Genomic DNA, 20,965 nt, shown 5'->3' on the forward strand with positions numbered 1-20,965 from the left:
GAGATTTTCCTTACAAATTGAATGGTATGTCTCTCAATACTGTAGCTTGAAAATCATAGGAGGAGATAGGTTTGCAATCAGAAAATTTCAAGCGTTGTGGTAAGCCAAAAAATTGTAATTTGTTATCATTGAAGGTATTGGTTTTACATGCACTTTGATGGCTGTTGTCAACAAACAAATGTACATACAATTGTGGCTTTGGTATGGCTGGATTTGCAATTTCTGGATCTTTAAAATTGTACTAAAAACCCAAGAAGCCAAAATTTTCTATTTTTGTCCAACATGCTCCCCTTAAGGTATATATACCGTCAACCGGGGCTACTCGGGACAGGCCTCTGACACGGCATAAAACTGTTGTTGTAGCAAAACTAATTGGAATATTGCAAAACTAAAAATAGTGGCGTAAATGTCAACATTTTTCCTATCTATGTAGTATAAAGGAAGTCAAAAAATACTACATTTACTAGCTTTGAAAAATTCCTGAAAAAAAATGGTGAAAAACGCTATTTTGCAAAGTTACTTCTGCTAAGGTCTGGAGCAAAAAAATATTTGCCGTATAAAAAAAATTTTACTTGCATAAAAGTTGCAACCAGGTGTCGGCTTGAAAATGTAATTGACAGATTTTGCCTATCTTATTCCAAAACAAAATGGCGAGTAGTCTTCAAGTTGATTTTTCAATTATGTATGTATTCTTTGCTGAGCATTGATTGATTCATAATTGCACTAATATACTTCTACCTGTGGTCCATATCTCACCATGTTTTCATGTTGAACAGGTCTTGCCGAGCTTGCTCACAGAGAGTATCAGACCGGTGACTATGATAATGCTGAGAGACATTGCATGCAGCTGTGGCGACAAGACCCTACAAATACTGCCATCCTTTTACTTCTCTCTTCAATACACTTCCAGTGTCGCAAACTAGACAAGTAAGTTTTGTTATTTTTCTTGAGTAGGTAGGTTTTCAGTTTTAGTAATTCAACCATATTTATGTAACTGCTTTGTAACTTTATCATTATTGGCATCTGTTTGTCATGAACTTCTACAGAATCATTGTTCATTTTGCTCTAAGCTGATATTAAAATTCAAATGGTCTAGACTTTGAATTTGACTGGAATTTATGAGTTTATTTCTTGAGTGTCATTATTCTTTTATATTGTATTTAATTGAATAAACTGCCCAGTCAGCAATGGTCCATTAATTTTGATTCTTGTATAGAGTAAATTTATTCAAAATATTCTGTTATTATGATCTTTTATTTCAATGATATTTTTCAATGTCTCTCCATTACAGGTCTGCCCATTTTTCAATGCTTGCCATCAAACAGAATCCTATGTTGGCTGAAGCTTACAGTAATCTTGGCAATGTCTACAAGGAAAGAGGTCAACTTCAGGTCAGCTTTCAAGGCAGCAAAAAATTAGCTGCATTGTCTGTCAATGATCAGGATTGTATTTGTTGAATTTGATTATTTAGTAGAGTCTTGTGAAATGTACGGGTTTATGCTGCTAATATGTACTTAACTTTCAAGCTAAATTCAGTGTTTCTGATGTGAACTTATTGAAGATTTCTATGGAGTTTTTTACACTATATGTTCCTTAAGAGTAACTAGTTGATGTGATACAGGAAGCGCTTGAGAACTACCGCCACGCTGTGCGCCTGAAGCCTGACTTCATTGATGGTTACATCAACCTGGCCGCGGCTCTGGTGTCAGCCAACGACATGGAGCAAGCTGTGCAGGCCTACGTCTCTGCGCTCCAGTACAATCCAGTCAGTTGCCTCGATGATAGTGCAGTGCATTCCCACTTGACTAATGCGGTAGTACAATCCAGTCAGTTGCCTCGATGATAGTGCAGTGCATTCCCACTTGACTAATGCTGCAGTACAATCCAGTCAGTTTTATATCTTAATGATAACGCCTAATGCTAAACCTGCTAACCAGAAAATAAATTATTTGTTTCAGAAGATATTATGCTATAGAATTCATTTGATTTGGTAATGTAGATGCTTAATTAAAAAAAAATGATTAAATAACCTGGGATATTCGTGCTCACTCTTTTTATGTTTCAGGAACTGTACTGTGTGCGCAGCGACTTGGGTAACCTGCTGAAGGCTCTTGGAAGGCTAGATGAAGCGAAGGTAAGCATCAGTCACTTCATATCAAGTGCCCCATTATTCTTTGAGAACAATTATTATCGTCCCTTCACGTATCTTCTTAGTTATTATCCACTTGTTTTAGTTCTGTTTTACCTTCTGTTTTGGTCATCTATGAGTTTCTTCTAATTGTACCCTTTTAATTTCTTTACTTCTACCCATACTGGTACTTTTTGTTTTGCTTGTTCTCTGACTCCTTTTTATTTGTGACGACGCGACTGCATTGCTCTGCAAGCTGCCAAACAATTCTTCATTCCACTTGATTTAAAGTCTAGCTGCTCCCTCACAGTCTTAATGTGGAGAGACCTTAGTTTGTTTCTCAGTTGAGAGGTCATTCAACTCGAACTCGTTATTTTACGTAGGTAAATTCTTTATAAAGATAATAAACCTGGTGAAGATAATTTGGATAGCTACAGCCTGGATTACCATCGACAATTTTGCAAGTCTTTAACTCTTCCCATAATATAACGTTATAAGTAAGCTATTGTAGCAGCAGGTTGTGATTACCGAGAATGGTGACCGTGTCCCATTTGATGTTGGCTTTGGCTTCACGTGATCATATTTATATGCTTAGTAGGAAGATGATTAATTTGGATTTTTTCATACAATTTTTTTTGAAGATTTCCAGAAGACCTAAAACTATGCATATCATTACACCAACTTTAAACCATTCTAACTATCATCATATGTAGAGAAACTCTAAATTAGAAAGTATTTCAGCAGCTGCAAATTATTCATTAATTGCTCATTTGTTTGATTAGTTTTACGTGGATGAGAATTTTTTTGCAAAAATTTATGAGGAGGCTAGTAGAGAATATCATAGCAGCTATTTTAGTTCCATAATATAGGTAGATTCTGATGGTAGTTCATTAATTCTCAGTCATTAATAGTGTGTACAGACACTTAAGCGGGAAGTTTTTTTATTCTGCAAACCCACGAAATATTGACCTCTATCCTAACTTTTATTCCATTGACCTACGTAAGATAAACCGCTATTCTAACCCAGCATGTAGGTGACAGTTTTGTTTCCCTTGTGTGTGTAACTTGTTTCCTTTCATACTATTAGCGCTGTAATATTTTTACAGTAATAATATTTAATGTAATATCATATATGCTGATGAGACCTGGTGAAAGATGTGTGCTGGCAATAATATGTGCATGAAGATCTATTGGAAAGACTAGAGTAATGTGGCATGTTTTACTTTAGAAGTCCTGTGCTGATGACGCGAGAGGTGGGCCCGCTCTTATATTGTTTATCTTCTGGTATTTGTGTGCCTTAATTGAGGGGATGTTGGGGCTGTGTTCGGCAGTGTGGTCTACGATGCCTTTACTATTTTCCCTTCCTACTCCATTATCCAGTAAATAATTATTTACATGAATCCTTAACATCATTTACATTAACTGCTGCTAAACTTGTTAGCATAAACAAGCTTTATTAACTTACCGGACTCGTCAATGATTGCTTTCCGATATCTTTAGCCAGCATCAGTTGCGCATGTCAACAGTAAATTAATTTCCGAACAGAACTAAAGTACTGTACTGCTATTTATTTTAGTGGTAGTTATCTGCCCATCTATGATGAATGTTAACCTCTTGTTGGCGTTGTTAAGATACCCCTGCCCTACACACCCCGGCATTTGGTGCACTCAGTTGTGTTGTACCTGCGCTTTGTGCGTCTAGTGTGCCTCACCAAATGCCACTCTTGCTGCTCATGTCCTCAGTCATGCCGGGATTATTTCACCAACTTGAGTCAAATTTACAAACTTACAGAGAAATAAGCCTATATTATAATCAGAATTACTACTGCACTCGTCAAAATTAACTAGCACGTAGAGTAAAATTGTGGTTCATATTCTCTGGAGATGTAGAGCTGCCGCGGGTAACTTTGAGGATCTCCATGTAATGACTGTTTGGACCATATAATTCTTAAATGAGATTTAAAATGAACGGAGTTAATTCAATCTTGGTTGCAATCTCAAATTTTCACTTGAAAGTGAACAGAAATGTTTTAAATTTAACTTAATTAGTTTTTACACGGCCTCATCAATTCTTTTTGTAATGATGTGACACGAACAGCTCGAGTGCATGCGGTGGTCACCCGAGTAAGATGCCTCGGACGCAGTTTGCTATAAGTACGGTCGGGTGCTGAGGTATATTATTTGCCTATCAGTTGGTGCATTCGAGTGTCTCTACACGGGAGCCTAATATTTTTTTGCCGTAACAGTTTTCAGAGATTGAGTGCTGCAGTAGCAGCTTCACACCACTCTCTTCTCCACCATTTGTGCCTCCAGACGCAGGATATGCTGGATATTATCCTTAACATATCCCTGTTTGCATAGTTATTTTTGACAGATCGCTAATGCATCTTGCTACTCGTGTGTCAATTTGTTTGTTTCTCCACACCAGAAGAAGGAATTTTGCAAGTATTTGAATGTTGTGAATGCATGTCATTACTCGTCAGATCTGTCCTCAGCTGCTGCGGCCTGACGAGCCCGTGACTGCGGCGGCTGACAGACACGCTGTCGAGTTGTCTACCTGTGGGCTGGCCTAGAGACGCTTCTCTATGCCCAGGCTGACTTATCAGGAACATTCTTATTGCAAACGTGATTATATCTCGTGTCAGGAGGCCCAGTATATTTGCTATTCGAAGAATTATTTGTGCATATCTTTACACAAGAAAAACTGTCATGTGAGCGACTAAGTAAATGCAAAGCCACATCATTGAGGTGGAGGAGAGTGAGCTGGAGTGAGACTGTAGCAGCTCACACGCTGACGTTGTGTGTGCGCGAGCGCTTTAAGCGAAGCGACGAACTTAGCATCCCACAGGGGCGATAAGAATGTTTGTTTGCCCTCGAGAAACTGATGTCGGCTGAGAGAGTGGCTTCCTGCGCACTTAGTAGGCCACTCTTGAGTGCTGTTTATTCATTAATTTACCACTGCTCATCATATTTTGGTTCATATGACTTCTATTCTTGTGGACAAACAAACTCTCGGGTAATTTCGTGCGACCTCACGCTGATGCCCACGAAATTACTCCGTCCCTCATGGTGCTCGGGAATTATGACGGCCATTTTCAAGCTTGGCATGCCATGAAGATACTAATTGCTATCAATAAAAAGAGCGCAACTACTTTGCGATATCATGCCAGGGTCTCGCGCTTGTGTGGCTTGAGCGACGCTTTCGTTGAAGCTCCTAGCGTGACTCCCATCTTCCTGAATAACTTCATGGCAGGCTTGGCCTGTGCGTTACTTTCTTTTACTTGCAGCTGATAAGTTGCAGGATCAACACGCCCACTGATAGGCAAAGCTCATGCCTCGATGAACTCGCTCGATGAACTCGTTTGGAATCTTTTAATTCGTTTATGTATCTGCGGCATCGTTGTGTCAGTTGATTGCTGTTACTCAAATGCTCTGTCATGACCGTACGTGTTCTGGCCAGTCTTAAAGCAATGTTATTGAACACTGCTTGTAGGATATTTAGCTAATTGTTTTAGTTTATTCCTCACTGCCATAGAACTCAAATACAAGATGAATTATTCCGTTAGCATGAGCCGAGATCGTTGTGCATTAACTTGCTTCAAAATTACGAAGAGAATATTAAACTTTCTGGGTTTCCCTGAGAGGTTTCCAAAATAATAAATTGTGCAACCGATGGGTGCGTAGATACTAAAATTTCGTTCATTATTTTAAATTGATTGAAAGAGTTAATGGTCTTGATTTCGTTAATCCCATTGAAGCTCGTAAACCTAATATGAACATTAGTATATTAATGTGGCCTTGAGAACACATTTCATGACATGCATTTGAGTGACGCAGCCTCTGGCTTGTCAGGTCGAGCACGTCTGTGATGTACGGAGCGCAGGTCCAAGTTGCAAGCTCCTTCACTTGAGTTTCTTTTCGATGCGGGCGCCACCTCTCGCTTTTGAAAATTTCTCTTACAAATCTTAGGCTGAAATGTGATCATTAGGAATCTATTATGACTTGAAGAATCAGTCCATCGCTATCCTGCGAATTGCATTTTGAAACACCTTCACATGCCAATAAAGAAATCAATCTAATTGAGCATATTGTCGTGTTGAGCAAAAATTGCGAATTTTTCAAGTCGTAATGGGATAGTTTTTGTCAACCTTAGCAGCAGTTTTGTTTATGGAACTGTTGACGTGTTGACAACAACTATCGCTTGTAACATATTCCGTTCGTTGCAGCCATTGATTTATCTGGACTATTGAATTTCTATTGATGACGGATTTGATTGTAATACTGTTCATTTAGCTAATGCCTGATGATGTTTTTACTCTCTTCCCCATCTTGGTGATGTAAAGAGTTAGAGGATGTATGCAGGGCAGCGTCACGAGGAGACCTACCCTGGGCGCCCCCGTCTCTCGTATAGGGTGCAGCACCGCCTACTGTGGTTTGTATCATGCCATTCGTAGACCCGCGCCCCCGCCACCTTCATCACGTTTGGTATTGTTGCTCGTCTTATTTAGAAGTCGTGACGACCCCTAAAACAGCTTAACTTTCAATTAAAGTTTTTTAAACGTATAGTTTTGTTGGAAATCTTTCCCTTGACTAGTTCTGTTCGGTCGTCCACTTGACTAGGTTGATTCAGGAGCTGTTCATGTTCAAGTTAATTGTTTGTCCATTAAAGTAAAGTCACAATACCTGATGATTGCTGGTGGCGATGTTGGAAAGTGTTAATCGTAATTCTTACATTACATGGTGCGTTATTTTCACTGTAAGATGTGATAGTGCGTCGTTGCGCGTAGCTTGACAGGGCCAATGCTTTCGCGGGCGCATACAGGCGTAATTCTGGTGCCCTGACCTCAGTGTGTTCGTTATGTCCAGCCATTGCGTTAACTTTCAGCGCTATAATTGCTGTCTTTAGTACGTAAACACTTGTGAATATTAAGCGCGAACTTGGATTGTTGCATCGCTGTGGCCGTTTTACCGGCCAGCGCGATGCTCTGCCAAGTTCGCAGGACGGCTGGCCTCACGGCACCGAGGTTAGTGCGGCACCGCGCAGAGGCGGCGCTTCGGGCGAGCGCCACGATCGAGGCGAAAAGCGAGCGCTTAGGGCTATCTAATACCTACAAATAATCTGAATACTAATGCTGTTTTATTTTTCTTCTCTTCACTTTCTATCTCTCGCTATCCGTCGTATACTTTTCTCCACATTACCTTGAATCTACTATCTTACACCACATCTTTACTCCTATCTGTTCTGTCGTACTTTCTGTTGCGCCTTGCAAACGGCGCATCCCGACCCTTACGTACCTCAATAGGCCTGCTATTTGAAAGCAATCGAAACCAGGCCTGACTTCGCGGTAGCCTGGAGTAACTTGGGATGTGTGTTCAACGCTCAAGGTGAAATTTGGCTCGCCATTCACCACTTTGAAAAAGCCGTCGCTCTCGACCCAAATTTCCTCGACGCGTACATCAATCTTGGCAACGTCCTCAAAGAAGCCAGGATCTTTGACCGGTAAGTACCATGGAGCATTTGCTTCCAAGTTTTTGCCTTGCTAACCATTAAATATTAATCTCTCTCCTTGGAGCTATGCTGTAAATTTGACAGTGATATTTGTGATGACCCTAAATTGTTTTCCTATATGCAATCGTGTTTAGTGGAATAATGTAAAAAGATCGCTTACTGTCAAGTAGAAAGGTCTACTTGATTAGTCGCTAACTGAGAAACTCTCAGGATTCTCGCCACTTCGTTTGTCAAGCGCTGATGATAATGACTTTTAATATGCCATGGATTCATTCATATTTCTCATATTGTTTTACCTCTAACGGCCAGGATAAGGATTTTAAATTGGAAAAATAGCCGTTTTTAACCCAATAAAAGTAGTAATGAGAACTTTTTAACTAGTACACCATCTTTCAACCCTCGCCTATTTAGCCCGTCAAGGTGTCACGTGTCAGAAGTTGAGCTGCCTGTAAGCTGTATGCATTCGTGCACGCTTAGATTTTTTAGCATCTAGTTCCGTGTAGTGTTTTTTTCTTGAACTGCTAAAACACTAGAATATTGTCCCAATATCACAAAATTTGACATTTTCATCGTGCTGGAATTTCGTATGCATAGGCATACTAATAAGATACTTCGACCTTTGTTGAAAGCAATTCTAAGTTCAATTGTTCTCTTTATTGATCGTTATTCGCGAAGCACTTTCACGTACATTCCAATCCTTAATTACTGGAAGACCATATATAATAAATGAATTCTGTGAAAGCCACGAGCCGTATGAAGTTAATGTGAGCGCACGTCACTCAATGATATTTCTTTGGATTGAATGTTGATAGTGTGACGTTTGATGAGCATGACGTTTAATGAGCAGAACGTTTAATGAGCAGAACGTTTAATGAGCAGAACGTTTAATGAGCAGAACGTTTAATGAGCATGAACGTTTGATGAGCGTGACGTTTGATGAGCGTGACGTTTGATGAGCGTGACGTTTGATGAGCGTGACGTTTGATTAGCGTGACGTTTTATGTGCGTGACGTTTGATGAGCATGACGTTTGATGAGCATGACGTTTGATTAGCGTGACGTTTAATATGACGTTTTAGTTCGCGGGGAACGTGCTTGCATTTCCTATTTGATATCTCGCTTGGCCCGCCGCTGGGTCGCTGATGTGCAGGGCTCTCTAATGAGCCAGAGCCTTCACAAAAGCTTCTTTGTTCGGCGCTAAAATGATTATAGTCCCCCCTGGTGGTGGCTTCAGCCTCAACGCTGCACGCGAAGTTCCTCGTCCATCTCGCGCGCTCTTCCGAGATTTGATCGAGGAGGAAATAGTTCGTAAGGGGACAGAACTGATTGAAACTTGAATGTCAAGTTTCTTTCTCATTTCTTATTATTCTTTACACCATCTGCGGAGAAATTTTTAGAGTTTTCTTATGGTGACAGGACGTTCATGAATAAATGAATCTTCTTTTGATACAAGTCTCCTTTTGTCCAACAATTGAAAGCAGTTGTCGATTTTACGAGCGTTTTATTTGGTTTCTTCCTTTCGCAGATTAACTTTTACTTGGACCTAAATCAGTGTAGTACTGCGTATTCTATCGTTCAATTTTCGGATGATTGATTAATATTTGCCATTTTGAGCACTTGGGTTCGACTTTAAGTGATGAACTCGAATGATTGTTACGCTAGCTTGCGGCCGGAGTTACTGATGTCCCTTAAAAGCTCTCTAGTTCGTCTCATGTAAGCAAGTTATCTCATAAATGAGAGAGCCAAGTCTCATTATTCGTGTGAGGTTCCCTGCTATATATGCAGATGGGGGCCAGGCAATACTCCTCCCATTGTGCTGAACCGCGATAGACCTGCTGAGCTCTTATCTTTGCTTACAGCAGCGCAGATTTTAATCGAGTAACGATGGAACTTCACAGAGTTATGACCCGTAGAATGTTTTCATTTTTTTATTGCCTACCGTAAGTACTGATTTTTTAGTGTTGATTTTGTCGTTCTCTGGTGCTGGCCTTGACTCTCTTGTTGGCCGTAATGTCAATATCATTAGATGAAAGCTTCGTGCTAAAGTCCTATAACGAGATATAATGATTTCATTCAATTTAAAAATTATCATTTCATTTTTGAACGCCTTGAAATTGTGGCAACACGTCCAAAGATTGATTTCTAGATACCACTGATAATTGAGATAATATTAACAAAGCGATACCTTGTTATCGGGTTCCCAGTTCGGTACTACGTTAGTTTTTCATTCTAATTCATACTTTGTGCCGGAAAGTGTGGGTACTGAAATATTATTAAATATACCAAATAGTGCTATTAAAAAATGAAGTGTGGCTAAAAGCGATCGAATAACTGAGAGGGTAATAGTAATAGTAGACGCTACTTCTTTCCGATGAACTCTCGTGATGTCTTCGGTTGGCCTTGGTGTTCGTACTACTTGTACCTCCCCCATCTTACAGACCTTAAAGCTGAAAAGTTCATCTGTAGTCCCCTGTCTTTGAAGAATGATTGCGTGGGACTGAGGTTTACTGAGGTTTAGCCTTGGTTTTATCAACCTGAATATTTTTCACTGGATGGTATTCAGAAACGTTCTTTTATAACATCAATAATGAACCACTACGCAATTGTAAAATAGTGCTGTTGGCAGCACAGATAATGTTAAAATAACATATGTTGGCATGAGAATGTCAGAACACCGTTGTTCTATGGTGATTAATTAGTTGCGTGTTTAACGTGCCAAAACACGAATAAAGTGTAAGCAGAGGAAACTAGACTCCTGCGTTTGGAACTTTTTTTCCAATCGAGACGAGACAATTACGAAGCTTTGTCCCGGTTCGCAATAAAAACCGGGATAATTTCCAGCACTCAGTGGGAATTCCGGGACGATACCGAGACGAGACGTCCCGGTTAAAATAGGAATTTCGAATTTCCTAGAATTTATATCTTCTGTAACGGGACATACAGCCCGACGCAAAAGGTTAGCCCCACCCCTTTAAAACATCATAACACATCGAGTTTTGCCAGTTTTAACGTGCAAATGGTAGCAAACGATTTGTCTTGCGCTCTGCAATCTATAGCAGGTAAAATTTGGTGAAAANAAGATTAATTTTGCTGCATATCGTAATTTAACATGGCACTTATTCTTGACAAGGCAAATAAAAATTAAAATGAAAATGTGCATATTTATAATTTTTTCATTTGCAATGTTGTACTGTAATGCACATTAAATTTTTTCATGATGAAGAGTAAAGAAAAATCTTCAATGATAAAGTTTATAAATTAATTGAGTTTTTGCTAGTTAAGGTTCATCAGTTGGAGCACTAGATGGTCCAGCAACAGGGTCTCGAGTGACAGCCCTTGGATTTATTTCCATTTGGACTCGGGTATCTTGTGATAAGTGGTGTAACACCTGCGCCTGCTATATGACATTTGTAGTTTTAAAGGTTCTGGAGGAGGCCGTACTTGCTGATGACAGCGGTCGACTTGATAGACTAATATTGCCTGTGACGCTTGGCATCTAACACGACTAGAGAAAAGAGAATTCAACCAGTCCAAATACAGTCAGCTAATTGTTTGACTTAGTGACAATGTGTCACTAACTCGCGATGCTCGCCTAAACTCGTATGGAACGCGTACTGAATTCGTACAATTCTCACATAAGGCGCGATTAAAGGCTATTCCTTAATCTGTTCGCTCAGGACGTCTCGTTTTGTCTAAAAAATGTCTCGTCTCGTATGTCTCGTCTTGTTACGTGAATTCTCGATTCATTTCTACCTGTCTCGTATTTTTTCATGAGCGCCGGGACACAAGTTGTAAAGTCATGTCCCGGTTCATACATTTATTCCTTGATAGATTTTACCCTCTGTCCCGTTATTTTTGTCCCGGCAATTTCCCGTTCGCCCCGTTTGTCCATGTTCATTTCGAGAAAATTATTCCGAGAAGCAGGAGGCTAGATAAAACATCTCGAACGCTCTTCGATAATAAAAAATACACATTTGTGGGTTCAACAAGGATTTTATAAGAGGCCTCTGAGTGTTGTGCTCCCAGTGCCACTGTGAGTCGTGCCCTCAGTGCCACTTAGTATCCTTAGTATCCTTAGTATTTGTTTGGGACATAGCAGTCCCAGGCCACGATGGATCGCCGCCTCTGATTATCGTTCATCCGCCCTCATTTGGGCCACCTGATGCACGATGCTGTTGCTTGCTTCTCGCCGCTGGTAGTGTTGCAGGGGAGGTCGATCTGGGACTGTGCTCAGGAACACGTCTAGCTGTCTCTTGAAGGTCTCTAGGGTGAACTCCCCCTCTCTTAGATCTGTTCCACTGAGCCCTCTGTCCCACATGCCCTCTGTTCCACTGAGCGCCGTGCCCTCAGTGCCACTGAGCGTCGTGCCCTCAAAGCCACTGAGCGCCTTCCCTCAGAGCCACTGAGCGCCGTGCCCTCAGTGCCACTGAGCGCCATGCCCTCTGTTCCACAGCGCCGTGCCCTCAGTGCAACTGAGCGCCGTGTACCTCCAAGAGCCTGTAGAGGGAGTGCCTCAGCGAAGCCCCTCCTCGCTCACGCACGAGTGACACTGCCACTTTAGCCGCGCTCTGCTAACCCAGTCTTATGCGCATGTCCGCGAGCTATTTTAGGATCTTTTGCTTTCCCTAAAGCCTTTAGCTTTGCTATTTTGGGTCCGTAGTTCTTTTCGTGTTTACATCTGTTATAGCCTTTAGAAAATAGCCGGATTTTTCGAGCCTCGTAGTTAAATTTATGGCTCACTTGTCACTCCATGTTTGAACGAGCTGTTTTCAGGCTAGTTTATCCTTTAATTTTTATATCCCATTTTAACGAGCAGCTTTACGGGCGGGTTTAGAAAGATTCAGCTATTATCTTTTCATAAAAAGACATATTTCTCCCTTCTTTTTTACAGTTGCATGCGGCCCACTACCACAGTGCAGCATGAAGCATGAATTATTTTGATTATTCGTAATGTTCATGTATTTCATGTCATTTGAAGGGGATTTTTCATGTAGTCTTATATGTACGAGTGCGTGCCTACGGTTTCATTGAGTAAATTGATGCTTTCCGCCACCGCTGGTGTACCCTGATGCTGCTCATAATTTACGTTCTCTTGTTATTTGCTCTTTTGACTATTACTTATGCTAAAGTTATGCTATTTAGCTACATCATCCTACCGATAATACTGGATAGTATTACTTCGGGTTTGATGATAAAATCCCATATGATAGGCATAAATCTTTTTAAAAGTATAAAAATATGATAGGCATAAATCTTTTTAAAAGTATAAAAAAGTATAAAATTAGATTATAATAAATACTATTAAAAGTATAAGAGGATATACTAAGTTTGTATGCAAAATTTATCGTATTCAGATGTTATCCGGATCTAAAATTTAATTTATCCGGAAAAATTTAAATGTCAAATTTAAATCAAATTTTTTTAAGACATTACAAAAAGGGCATGATTGATTCGAAAATTATTTGTAGTTTCAGTGAAATGAAATATGTTCTAAAAATGAGTATTGAATACATCCAAATGTTCAAATGTATATTAATAAGATTTCTAAGGTGAATGTATGACGAGACGGGTTCTCCTGACGAGATGGGTTCTTTGCTCAAAATCAACTGATGGAATTTCAAGTTTCAAAGTTTTGTGTATTTAAACATATCTAAATTATAAACAGTACTCACAAACTCCTGAAATCGTCTGCTACTATCGTATAATCTACGACGGTTTTGTACACAATGTTATGTTCGCTTTGCATGTTCAGTGACTCATCCACCAAACGAGCGAAACTCTGTCCAAATAACGAAGCATTTTTTCGCTTGTGTGGATCATCATTGCACAGTTCGGCCCGGCAAAAGGGCGTATTAGTGCTATGTCCGCTCTCTCCGCTCGTGTTGTTGGTAATTTGGTGCGTAAATATATGGACAACATGGCACGTATATTTTCTGAATGCAGTGCTGGAATAAAATAAAGTTGTGCTATCTATGCTTACGTATGTAATGTAGGATACGGGACCGCGACATGGGCCGGAGAGCGCCCGCTGATGCCGAGGCTGAGGCACCCCCTGGGCTGCAGACGATATAATCAATACCCTCTTGCCTGGCTGGCGGCTGCAGTCAGGTGCCCTGCCTGCCTGCCTGCCTGCCTCCGGTGTTATAAATGTAATGACGTTTGCGATGTTTATGTGCCGTTTGCCGATAATAATAGTTAGTAATCGCAGTTTGTTTTTGTCTCGAGAACTGCAAATTTTTACTGCTTGGCAAGGGTTCAGGCTCGGACACTTATGATGGCACAATATCGAATTTGAATGTCTTGGATGTCAATCATAGTTATCTACCTGCCTCCGGTGTTATAAATGCAATGACGTTTGCGGTATTTATGTACCGTCTGCCAGATGCTAATAGTTATTAATCGCAGTTTGTTTTTGTCTTAAGAACCTAAAATTTTTAGTGCTTGGCAAGATTCTGACTCGTACTCTTTTGGTATAATATCGAATTTGAATGTCTTGGATGTCTTAGAAGATTTTACTTTATCGGGCTGATTGAGAATAGTAAAAATAGATGACAGCTGCTAAACCTGTTTGTTGTCGTCGATCAAAATGGCTCTTATTGCCGCCGAGGTGTGTGGCCAGTAGCGGCACTAGCCGTTCAGTACCAAGCGGTGACTAATTCATATTTTTGATGGTTTGAAGCATGACAATTAATGCGATTCTAATTCGACGGCTGGGGAATAATGACAATTAACATATGCTTGTGGGAAGGTCATTATGCCTGAGATTGCTGTAAATGTTGAATGAATGCTGATTCCTAGCAACTTCTGTTAATTTTTATGTACAGGTTAATGGCTTAGTGCGGCTGACTGATTCCTGTCATAAATTGTACCTTATATCAATGAACACCCAACGAGCAGTTCAAAAAATATTCCTGGGAAAGAATCAAAGACTCCCTCTCTGCAATATATGATTGGGCCCAAGTCTACAAAATGCAGTCAACGGGAGCAAGTTTTGAGGTTCTGAGGTACAGAGGAACCGGAAGAGCTGGAATGGAGAACCGCTATCTGGCACCTTAATTTACTGAGAAGTAAGGTGATGCATTGATGCATTTTACGTCCGGCTGACATCAGTCACAAAGATATATACTGGGGTATGGATGATCCAAACTCAGTAAATTCGCGAGTTTGAAAGCACTTCGGCGGGTGTAATGGATACCTTCATTAAAAGTTGAATATCGGCTGCGTAGCGATGAGCGTTCGGCGAATTTTGGTGCTGTCGGGCCAGAAAATACAGCCTCGTAAACTTCCTACCTTGAGCTGAGCTGAACCTTGCTGCTGCTGCTTCTGTCCTCTACTGCTGCTGCTGTACACTGCTGCTGAACCTTGCTGCTGCTGCTCTGAAGTGCCAAGTAGTAGCACCAAACTGCGTTGTGTTGTGAAGGACTCCTTGTATCTGGTGCTCGAGTTACTGCTGTTGGAGGCGACACTTAGTGTCGAGGTTGCGTGGGTTTATGAGGCATTGCGAGATCGTGACGGGCTCCGCAACCCCTCTTACTCGACACCTTGACTTCCCGGCACAGCTTGTCATTCTAGCGCACGCCTCATGCGATAGAACGTCAAGTGTAATACGCTTTCTGTGACACGAGCTTACTTGGGCTGCTATAATGGGCAAGTTGAAGTGCGCTGTAACAACAGTACGTGTTGAGCTGACTCACATGATGCCGAGATAAGGGCAATCACGGTTAGGAATCAAGGCTTCAATGTGTTGTGCAGCAAGGTGTTGACAGCCTCGAAATCAGTCCCTATAGAATTTCATACCGCAATCTGGCCATTGTCTCACTCGTCTTGTTAGCTATTGGCGTACGCTGCCAATTGCGATCTGTATAGTACTAGATAATAGCCTATTGTCAATTTCATCGTTTGGTTGAAGTTGTTAGTGTGCATTGTGATTGTGAAGAATGCCATTTATCATGATCATTCTTCCAATTTCTGTCCCTTTTCTTCGAGTAGCTCGCTCCTTCTTCCCGTCTCCTATTCGCGTCTCTCCTATTTTCCTATCCCGCATTCAATATCTTCTTGACAGCCAGAAGTCTCGCCCAGCTGTTGCCCATTACCAAGGAGAAGCACCTCAGCCTACCTGGTTGCCATGATACCGTATCACGCACGTCACGCTCTCCCGTGTTGTTATGTCTGTCATGACGACCTCTTGCGTTTGCAAGGCAGCGGCACTGGATCCTGCCTCATCCTTTTGGTCGTGCTCACCTCAACGGGAGCTTAGCCTTTCAGAATCGAGCTCAGCTTCTTTCCACTTTTGATGTGATACTTTTTGTATTCATCGATAATTTTAGACTTATATCTGAGAGAAAATATCAACAGCTTTTTGATTAGGGTTATTGCCACCTATTTGGGCGATAATTCCGTCTCTATACGGCCTTCGGCCTAGTGCTCCCAGACGTATTTTTTGCTCAACATTGTTGGACCCTAGCTTTAATTATAAGGTGCCCTTTTGATCTCATTTGCCCTGGTTATGGCTGCCCTCAACTCAATCTCGTCTCCAAAATGGCTATTTTTAATTAGTCTGAAACGAAACAAAAAATTTCTGAGACGCGTGAGCTCTTCTTAATTATGCTTCGCCGGTCTCTTATGTCATCTTTGATAAATTATGGACTTGAAATGCTGGATGGTGGCTACCGCATCGCTATCAATGAAAGTTTTTCTTTAGAAATAATAGGGAAATGTCGGAAAATGAATTAAAAGCAATGACAACCTCAGCCAATATATCACTATTTTTATCGATTTCTTTTTTGGGGGGTTGAGTGCTGAGTGGACTAGCGTGAAAGGAGTGTCGAGAGTTGGCAGTTGATGGCTTTTCAATTTCACAGACGTCACCTATACCTTATACGTAACGTCAGTGGCCGGAAAAAAAGCTTTACTATTCTGTTGAGAAATGAAAACTACTCATTTTAGAAGCGAGTGGCTCGATGTCTCTTCATCTAATCCACCGTTGGGCCTCACTGCATCAGAGGACTGGAGTAAGGGTCGTAATGTATGAACGTTTAATTTGAGGGCTGGAGTGTCTGATCTTTCCGGTTCTCTCGGTGCGTTATGGTTCGCTCAGGTGCACAGCGACCTGGGGGCAGAGGAAATGATAATCTTACGACTAAGCGACGCTTATTGCATTGATCACTTTGATCTGACTCTTCAAACACGTCATCCTGAGTAGCTATTGGCCGCAACCGTACGCCGAGGTTAAGCGAGGAAATATCAGTGTACGTGTGACCCTTCAAATCCAATTTCAGACCTGAGAGTTACTCCTAGAGGACGAGACTTTCTTTCTATTTGTTACTACGGAGAAAGCAGAGCTGGAAGAGGAGGAGATTGTTAGCTGCTCTCTGTGTGCTCGCTCTCTGCGTCAACTGCTGCAGCCCTAGCTGCTCTCGCCATGAAGCAATGCGTATGAAGAGCAACGCTGCTATACGCACGCTGTGCTTATGTTGCTATGGCTACGGCCTTACCTCGACATGATGTCACTCTGTATCATTACAAGTTCGTATCTTTGTCTGCGTAAGCAACGCAACCTTATTTTACAGTTCGTACTAGTCACACCACAGTCAGCTTCAATCCATGATATAGTTCGCTAATTTCCACTTGGCTATAAGACGGCTCCTCCAAGACAATGTGTTATATCATCCTAAAAGAATGTGAAAACCGTGTTACGTTAAAACCGTATACGTAATTACGTACATGATGGGTACATCGTATAGGTGTTGCTTCGAGGCCGACATCGCTGGTATTGCCTACAATTTTTCGTGTTTTCCATTTTAGCCGCTATGGAACGGTGGCCCTATCTTGATGACTACTCGTTCATTTTATGATCAGGATCAAGTTCTCTGAGATATCAATTGTCAAATTTGCTTATCTTATCACTTCAACTATGATTAAGCGCTGAAGTGTCAATATCATTGTAGGACATTCATATACATTGCTTTGTTGAGAAAATAAAGATTTGCAATGCGTGTACTAAACTTCACATCCTTGCAATGTTATTTAATGTTCGTCGTGCAATATTTTTTCAGGTCCTATATATAGTCCCGGACTTGCGTGACCAATACTCACTACTCATATGGTATATTTGTCTCACCATTGATTGGATAGACTTCCGTGTTGAATCGCGTGAACGAACAGGATGTAGATAAATGGAATTCTCCATTTGTACGACTCGGTAATATAAATGAGCGGCAGAGTCACCGGTTTACTTTGATTTATTGAAAGTTTAAATTAAAAGCTTGTCAGTTATCCTACACTCCCGCTACTTACTCCTTTGTGCGTCGCGCTTCAATTATTTTTTGATAGGAATCCCATTGTTTAGGGTTTAATGTCGTATTCTACCCACATGTAAAGCCTTACTTTAGCTCAAACCATCTTTGCTTTCAAGCTTGAAAATCACTCAGTATTTACGGCTGCATAACTCTGCGGTTGTTGCGCTCAATATTCAAGTTTCTATTCCCGGGAATGTAATTTTTTTCTCTTCGCTATTTTCTGTAGAATAGTTGCTCATTTTTCTCCATATTTGCATATTAACTTGTTATAATTTATTTCAAGTCGTTATATTCTGGACGATTCATTTATTTTGTCAGCCTTTGAGTCGGCTTTAGATGCTTTGGCTCTTTCTTGTGTTCCCCGTATCAGTTAGTGGATTACGAATTCATTGCTTGACTTATAATATCTCATCGCAGTAATAATCTGATAACTTACAGGCATCGCCGAGAGTTTTGTTGTATAACTTACCGCACCAAGTTACGGGGACTTATCGGCCGGATATTGTAGCGGTCGATGAGGGTTGTTTGCGGCATCTTCTGAGTTAGCGGGTGTTACTTGGTTGGTGAACTGGGGGAACTTGAGCAAACTTGGCGCTCTTTGTTTGGACAGAAAAATTTCCCTACGGTCCTCGAAAAATACTGACATACTGACTGCGCTGAATGGAAATCGGTATAAATGAGTTCAACTGTGTGAGGAATAGGTAGAAAGTATACACCCTGTTTGTCTTAACATTTGTTCTTGCCGATTTTTAATTCCTTTCACCATACCTTCTAGATAAAAGTAGAGAGGCTGTTGACCGCTCCATAGTACCTATCGCGTCTCAGGTCTCTCGCGACAGTGGGAGATTTTTGCATATGGTCTTTTCGGAACAAGACCTGCTAGAAAATTTTAACGTTTTTGTTTATAATATATCTGTAAGTATAGTGGCTAGAATCTACCGTGTTCCACTGAAGTACTAAAGAAAGATAGGTCAAGAGTCGCAGAAGTAGGGAGCTGAGGATGCCTATACCTGGCGTGTTGTGGTGTGATTTGGGGGGTGAACGGCACTGCGGTCAGTGCCTGCCGTGCTAATCTCGGCCACGTTTGCTTACTCCACTAATTGGCACTGCGTCCTTTGTTTTCCTCGTTCCTCTTGACCTCGTTTGGATGTAACACACAAACCCAGTTTGATCATCAATGGCGGTGTGTTCTTTCGTCTCAGAATTATTGCCACGGGTCTCAATGTGTGTTTTTGTTTACTGTTTTGACGCCAAGATTTGTGTCTTAACACTGCTAAAATAAAGTTTGTGTATGCGACTCAGGGTCCAAGGATAAGTTTAGGGCAACAAGCTGCAATATTAAGCGTCTTATTATTATTTAATCAAGCGTCTAGTATGAAAGAATCTCAGCAGCCGCTCGTCTGTAGCTCACTGATCTCCAATTAGAAGCGTGGCTGTGTATGACGCCTACAGACTTGTGGTGCCGTCCCAGACTTGTGGCGCCGTCCCAGACTTGTGGTGCCGTCCCAGACTTGTGGTTGATTATCATTATACGAAGGCTCAATTTTTACACTCGATTAAGTCGTAACTTCACGGGTGTTGAAACCTGTGAATTTAGTCCAATGTGCCAGCACAGATGAGTGCGTCAACAACACTTCGTCATGTAGCAGTGCGATGTTAAGGGAGGTATGGAGGTGAGTCCTGGTCACTAATATCCTGAGTTAATGAAGAGTGCTGCGCCCAGGAAGTATAAGAGCACAACAGAATTGTAAGCCTAGCGCACGCAAGCCTCGCAGCTCTCTGTAGTCTCTCTGACGGCTCCTATGGCCCATGGATCTGACCAGCTCTCAGTAGGGTTCGTGGACGCGTGTGGTGTGTAGTGTGCCGTTCCATTTCTGCTGTGCTGCTTGCTCGTAGCTCCTCTTGCTTGGGGAATTCGTCAAAAACTTTATACGTCAATACATTTCATGTTATTTATTGCTAAGTTTGTATGTTTTTGACACTCGTGCGTGATTGTTGCCGCTCGGCTTTTTTTTCTGAAAAACTCTTCGTTTTAAAAACGTTCATCGAGATTGCTAGCAGGACGCGCCATCCTGCCGGAATTGCGGAATGTCTTCGTTTTGGTCATTATAGTCGTCTTTGAAATGAGGCGAGCATCCTTGACAGCTTTTAATTCCGCAGAATTCTGCCTGTTGGAATGGCCAACTGACGCTGCTGCTCCATATTTAGCGAGGGGTATTTCTACCTTTATGAATTAGGGTCCTTCGCAAATAGCTGTTCAAAACTAATCGTTGGTTGGTCAAATTTTATGATCACTTACTTGATCAATTATGATGGCTTAGATTAGGAGTTGATTTAATTTTCATTAAATTGTCTCCGATGTTAGTTTATTTACTTTGTGTTTCGTATAGGGTTTGTTGAGTTGAACACTGCGGCTATTGCTGCATCACACCTGATGTGTTGCTGCACATTTTAATGTGGAGCAATGCTATCGCTGATATGGTGCCACTATTTGCGTGCTGCCGTCACCATCGGTATGGTATACCAGTGTTTTTATGATACCAGCATCATTAATGTGAGGGTGCCGTTATCATTCCTGAGCCACAACAAGGTTGCCCTGCATCATAATCTGCTTAAAAATCGCAATTATCTTGCGAAATGAGTTGACTGAAGGGCCTTTCCAGTTTCAGAAGGTGCTGCTCCATCTCACATTCGCCTACTACCTTCATTATTATATTAGGGCTTCGAAAATTATTGATAAAAGAATAATTGCATTCATGTGATGAAAAATTCAACTCTCCCATCATATTTACTTAATAGAATTCATATACGCTACTTCAAAATTGAACAATAATCAGATTTCATAAACTTATATTTTTAAATTAAGAATAATGTTCAAGAATAACGGAAAATTAATTACTCTACCAAATTTTTTTTTTTTCAAACCGAGAAATACCACAACCAGCAGTGACCGTTTTCCACTTCGTCATGTTCTTCACCAAAACATTTTTATCATTTTCGCTTTTTTAGCTTCATTCTTAGTGACAAACAAA

At 41.1% G+C, this 20,965-nt stretch overlaps 1 protein-coding gene across 2 annotated transcripts in view; it reads left to right on the plus strand.

The window, feature by feature from the left end:
* LOC108668145 (UDP-N-acetylglucosamine--peptide N-acetylglucosaminyltransferase 110 kDa subunit) overlaps nucleotides 1-20,965 on the plus strand; it is a 36,659-nt gene that overhangs the window by 3,325 nt on the left and 12,369 nt on the right. For both annotated transcript variants that reach the window (XM_018155301.2, XM_018155302.2), the window contains exons 2-6: nucleotides 777-927; nucleotides 1,292-1,391; nucleotides 1,622-1,765; nucleotides 2,066-2,134; nucleotides 7,431-7,627. In XM_018155301.2, coding sequence (XP_018010790.1) covers nucleotides 777-927; nucleotides 1,292-1,391; nucleotides 1,622-1,765; nucleotides 2,066-2,134; nucleotides 7,431-7,627 — 661 coding nt within the window. The remainder of the gene's footprint in view (nucleotides 1-776; nucleotides 928-1,291; nucleotides 1,392-1,621; nucleotides 1,766-2,065; nucleotides 2,135-7,430; nucleotides 7,628-20,965) is intronic.

The sequence above is a fragment of the Hyalella azteca genome, unplaced genomic scaffold (genome assembly GCF_000764305.2).
Source record: "Hyalella azteca isolate HAZT.00-mixed unplaced genomic scaffold, Hazt_2.0.2 contig6678, whole genome shotgun sequence".
Classification (NCBI taxonomy): Eukaryota; Metazoa; Arthropoda; class Malacostraca; order Amphipoda; family Hyalellidae; genus Hyalella; species Hyalella azteca.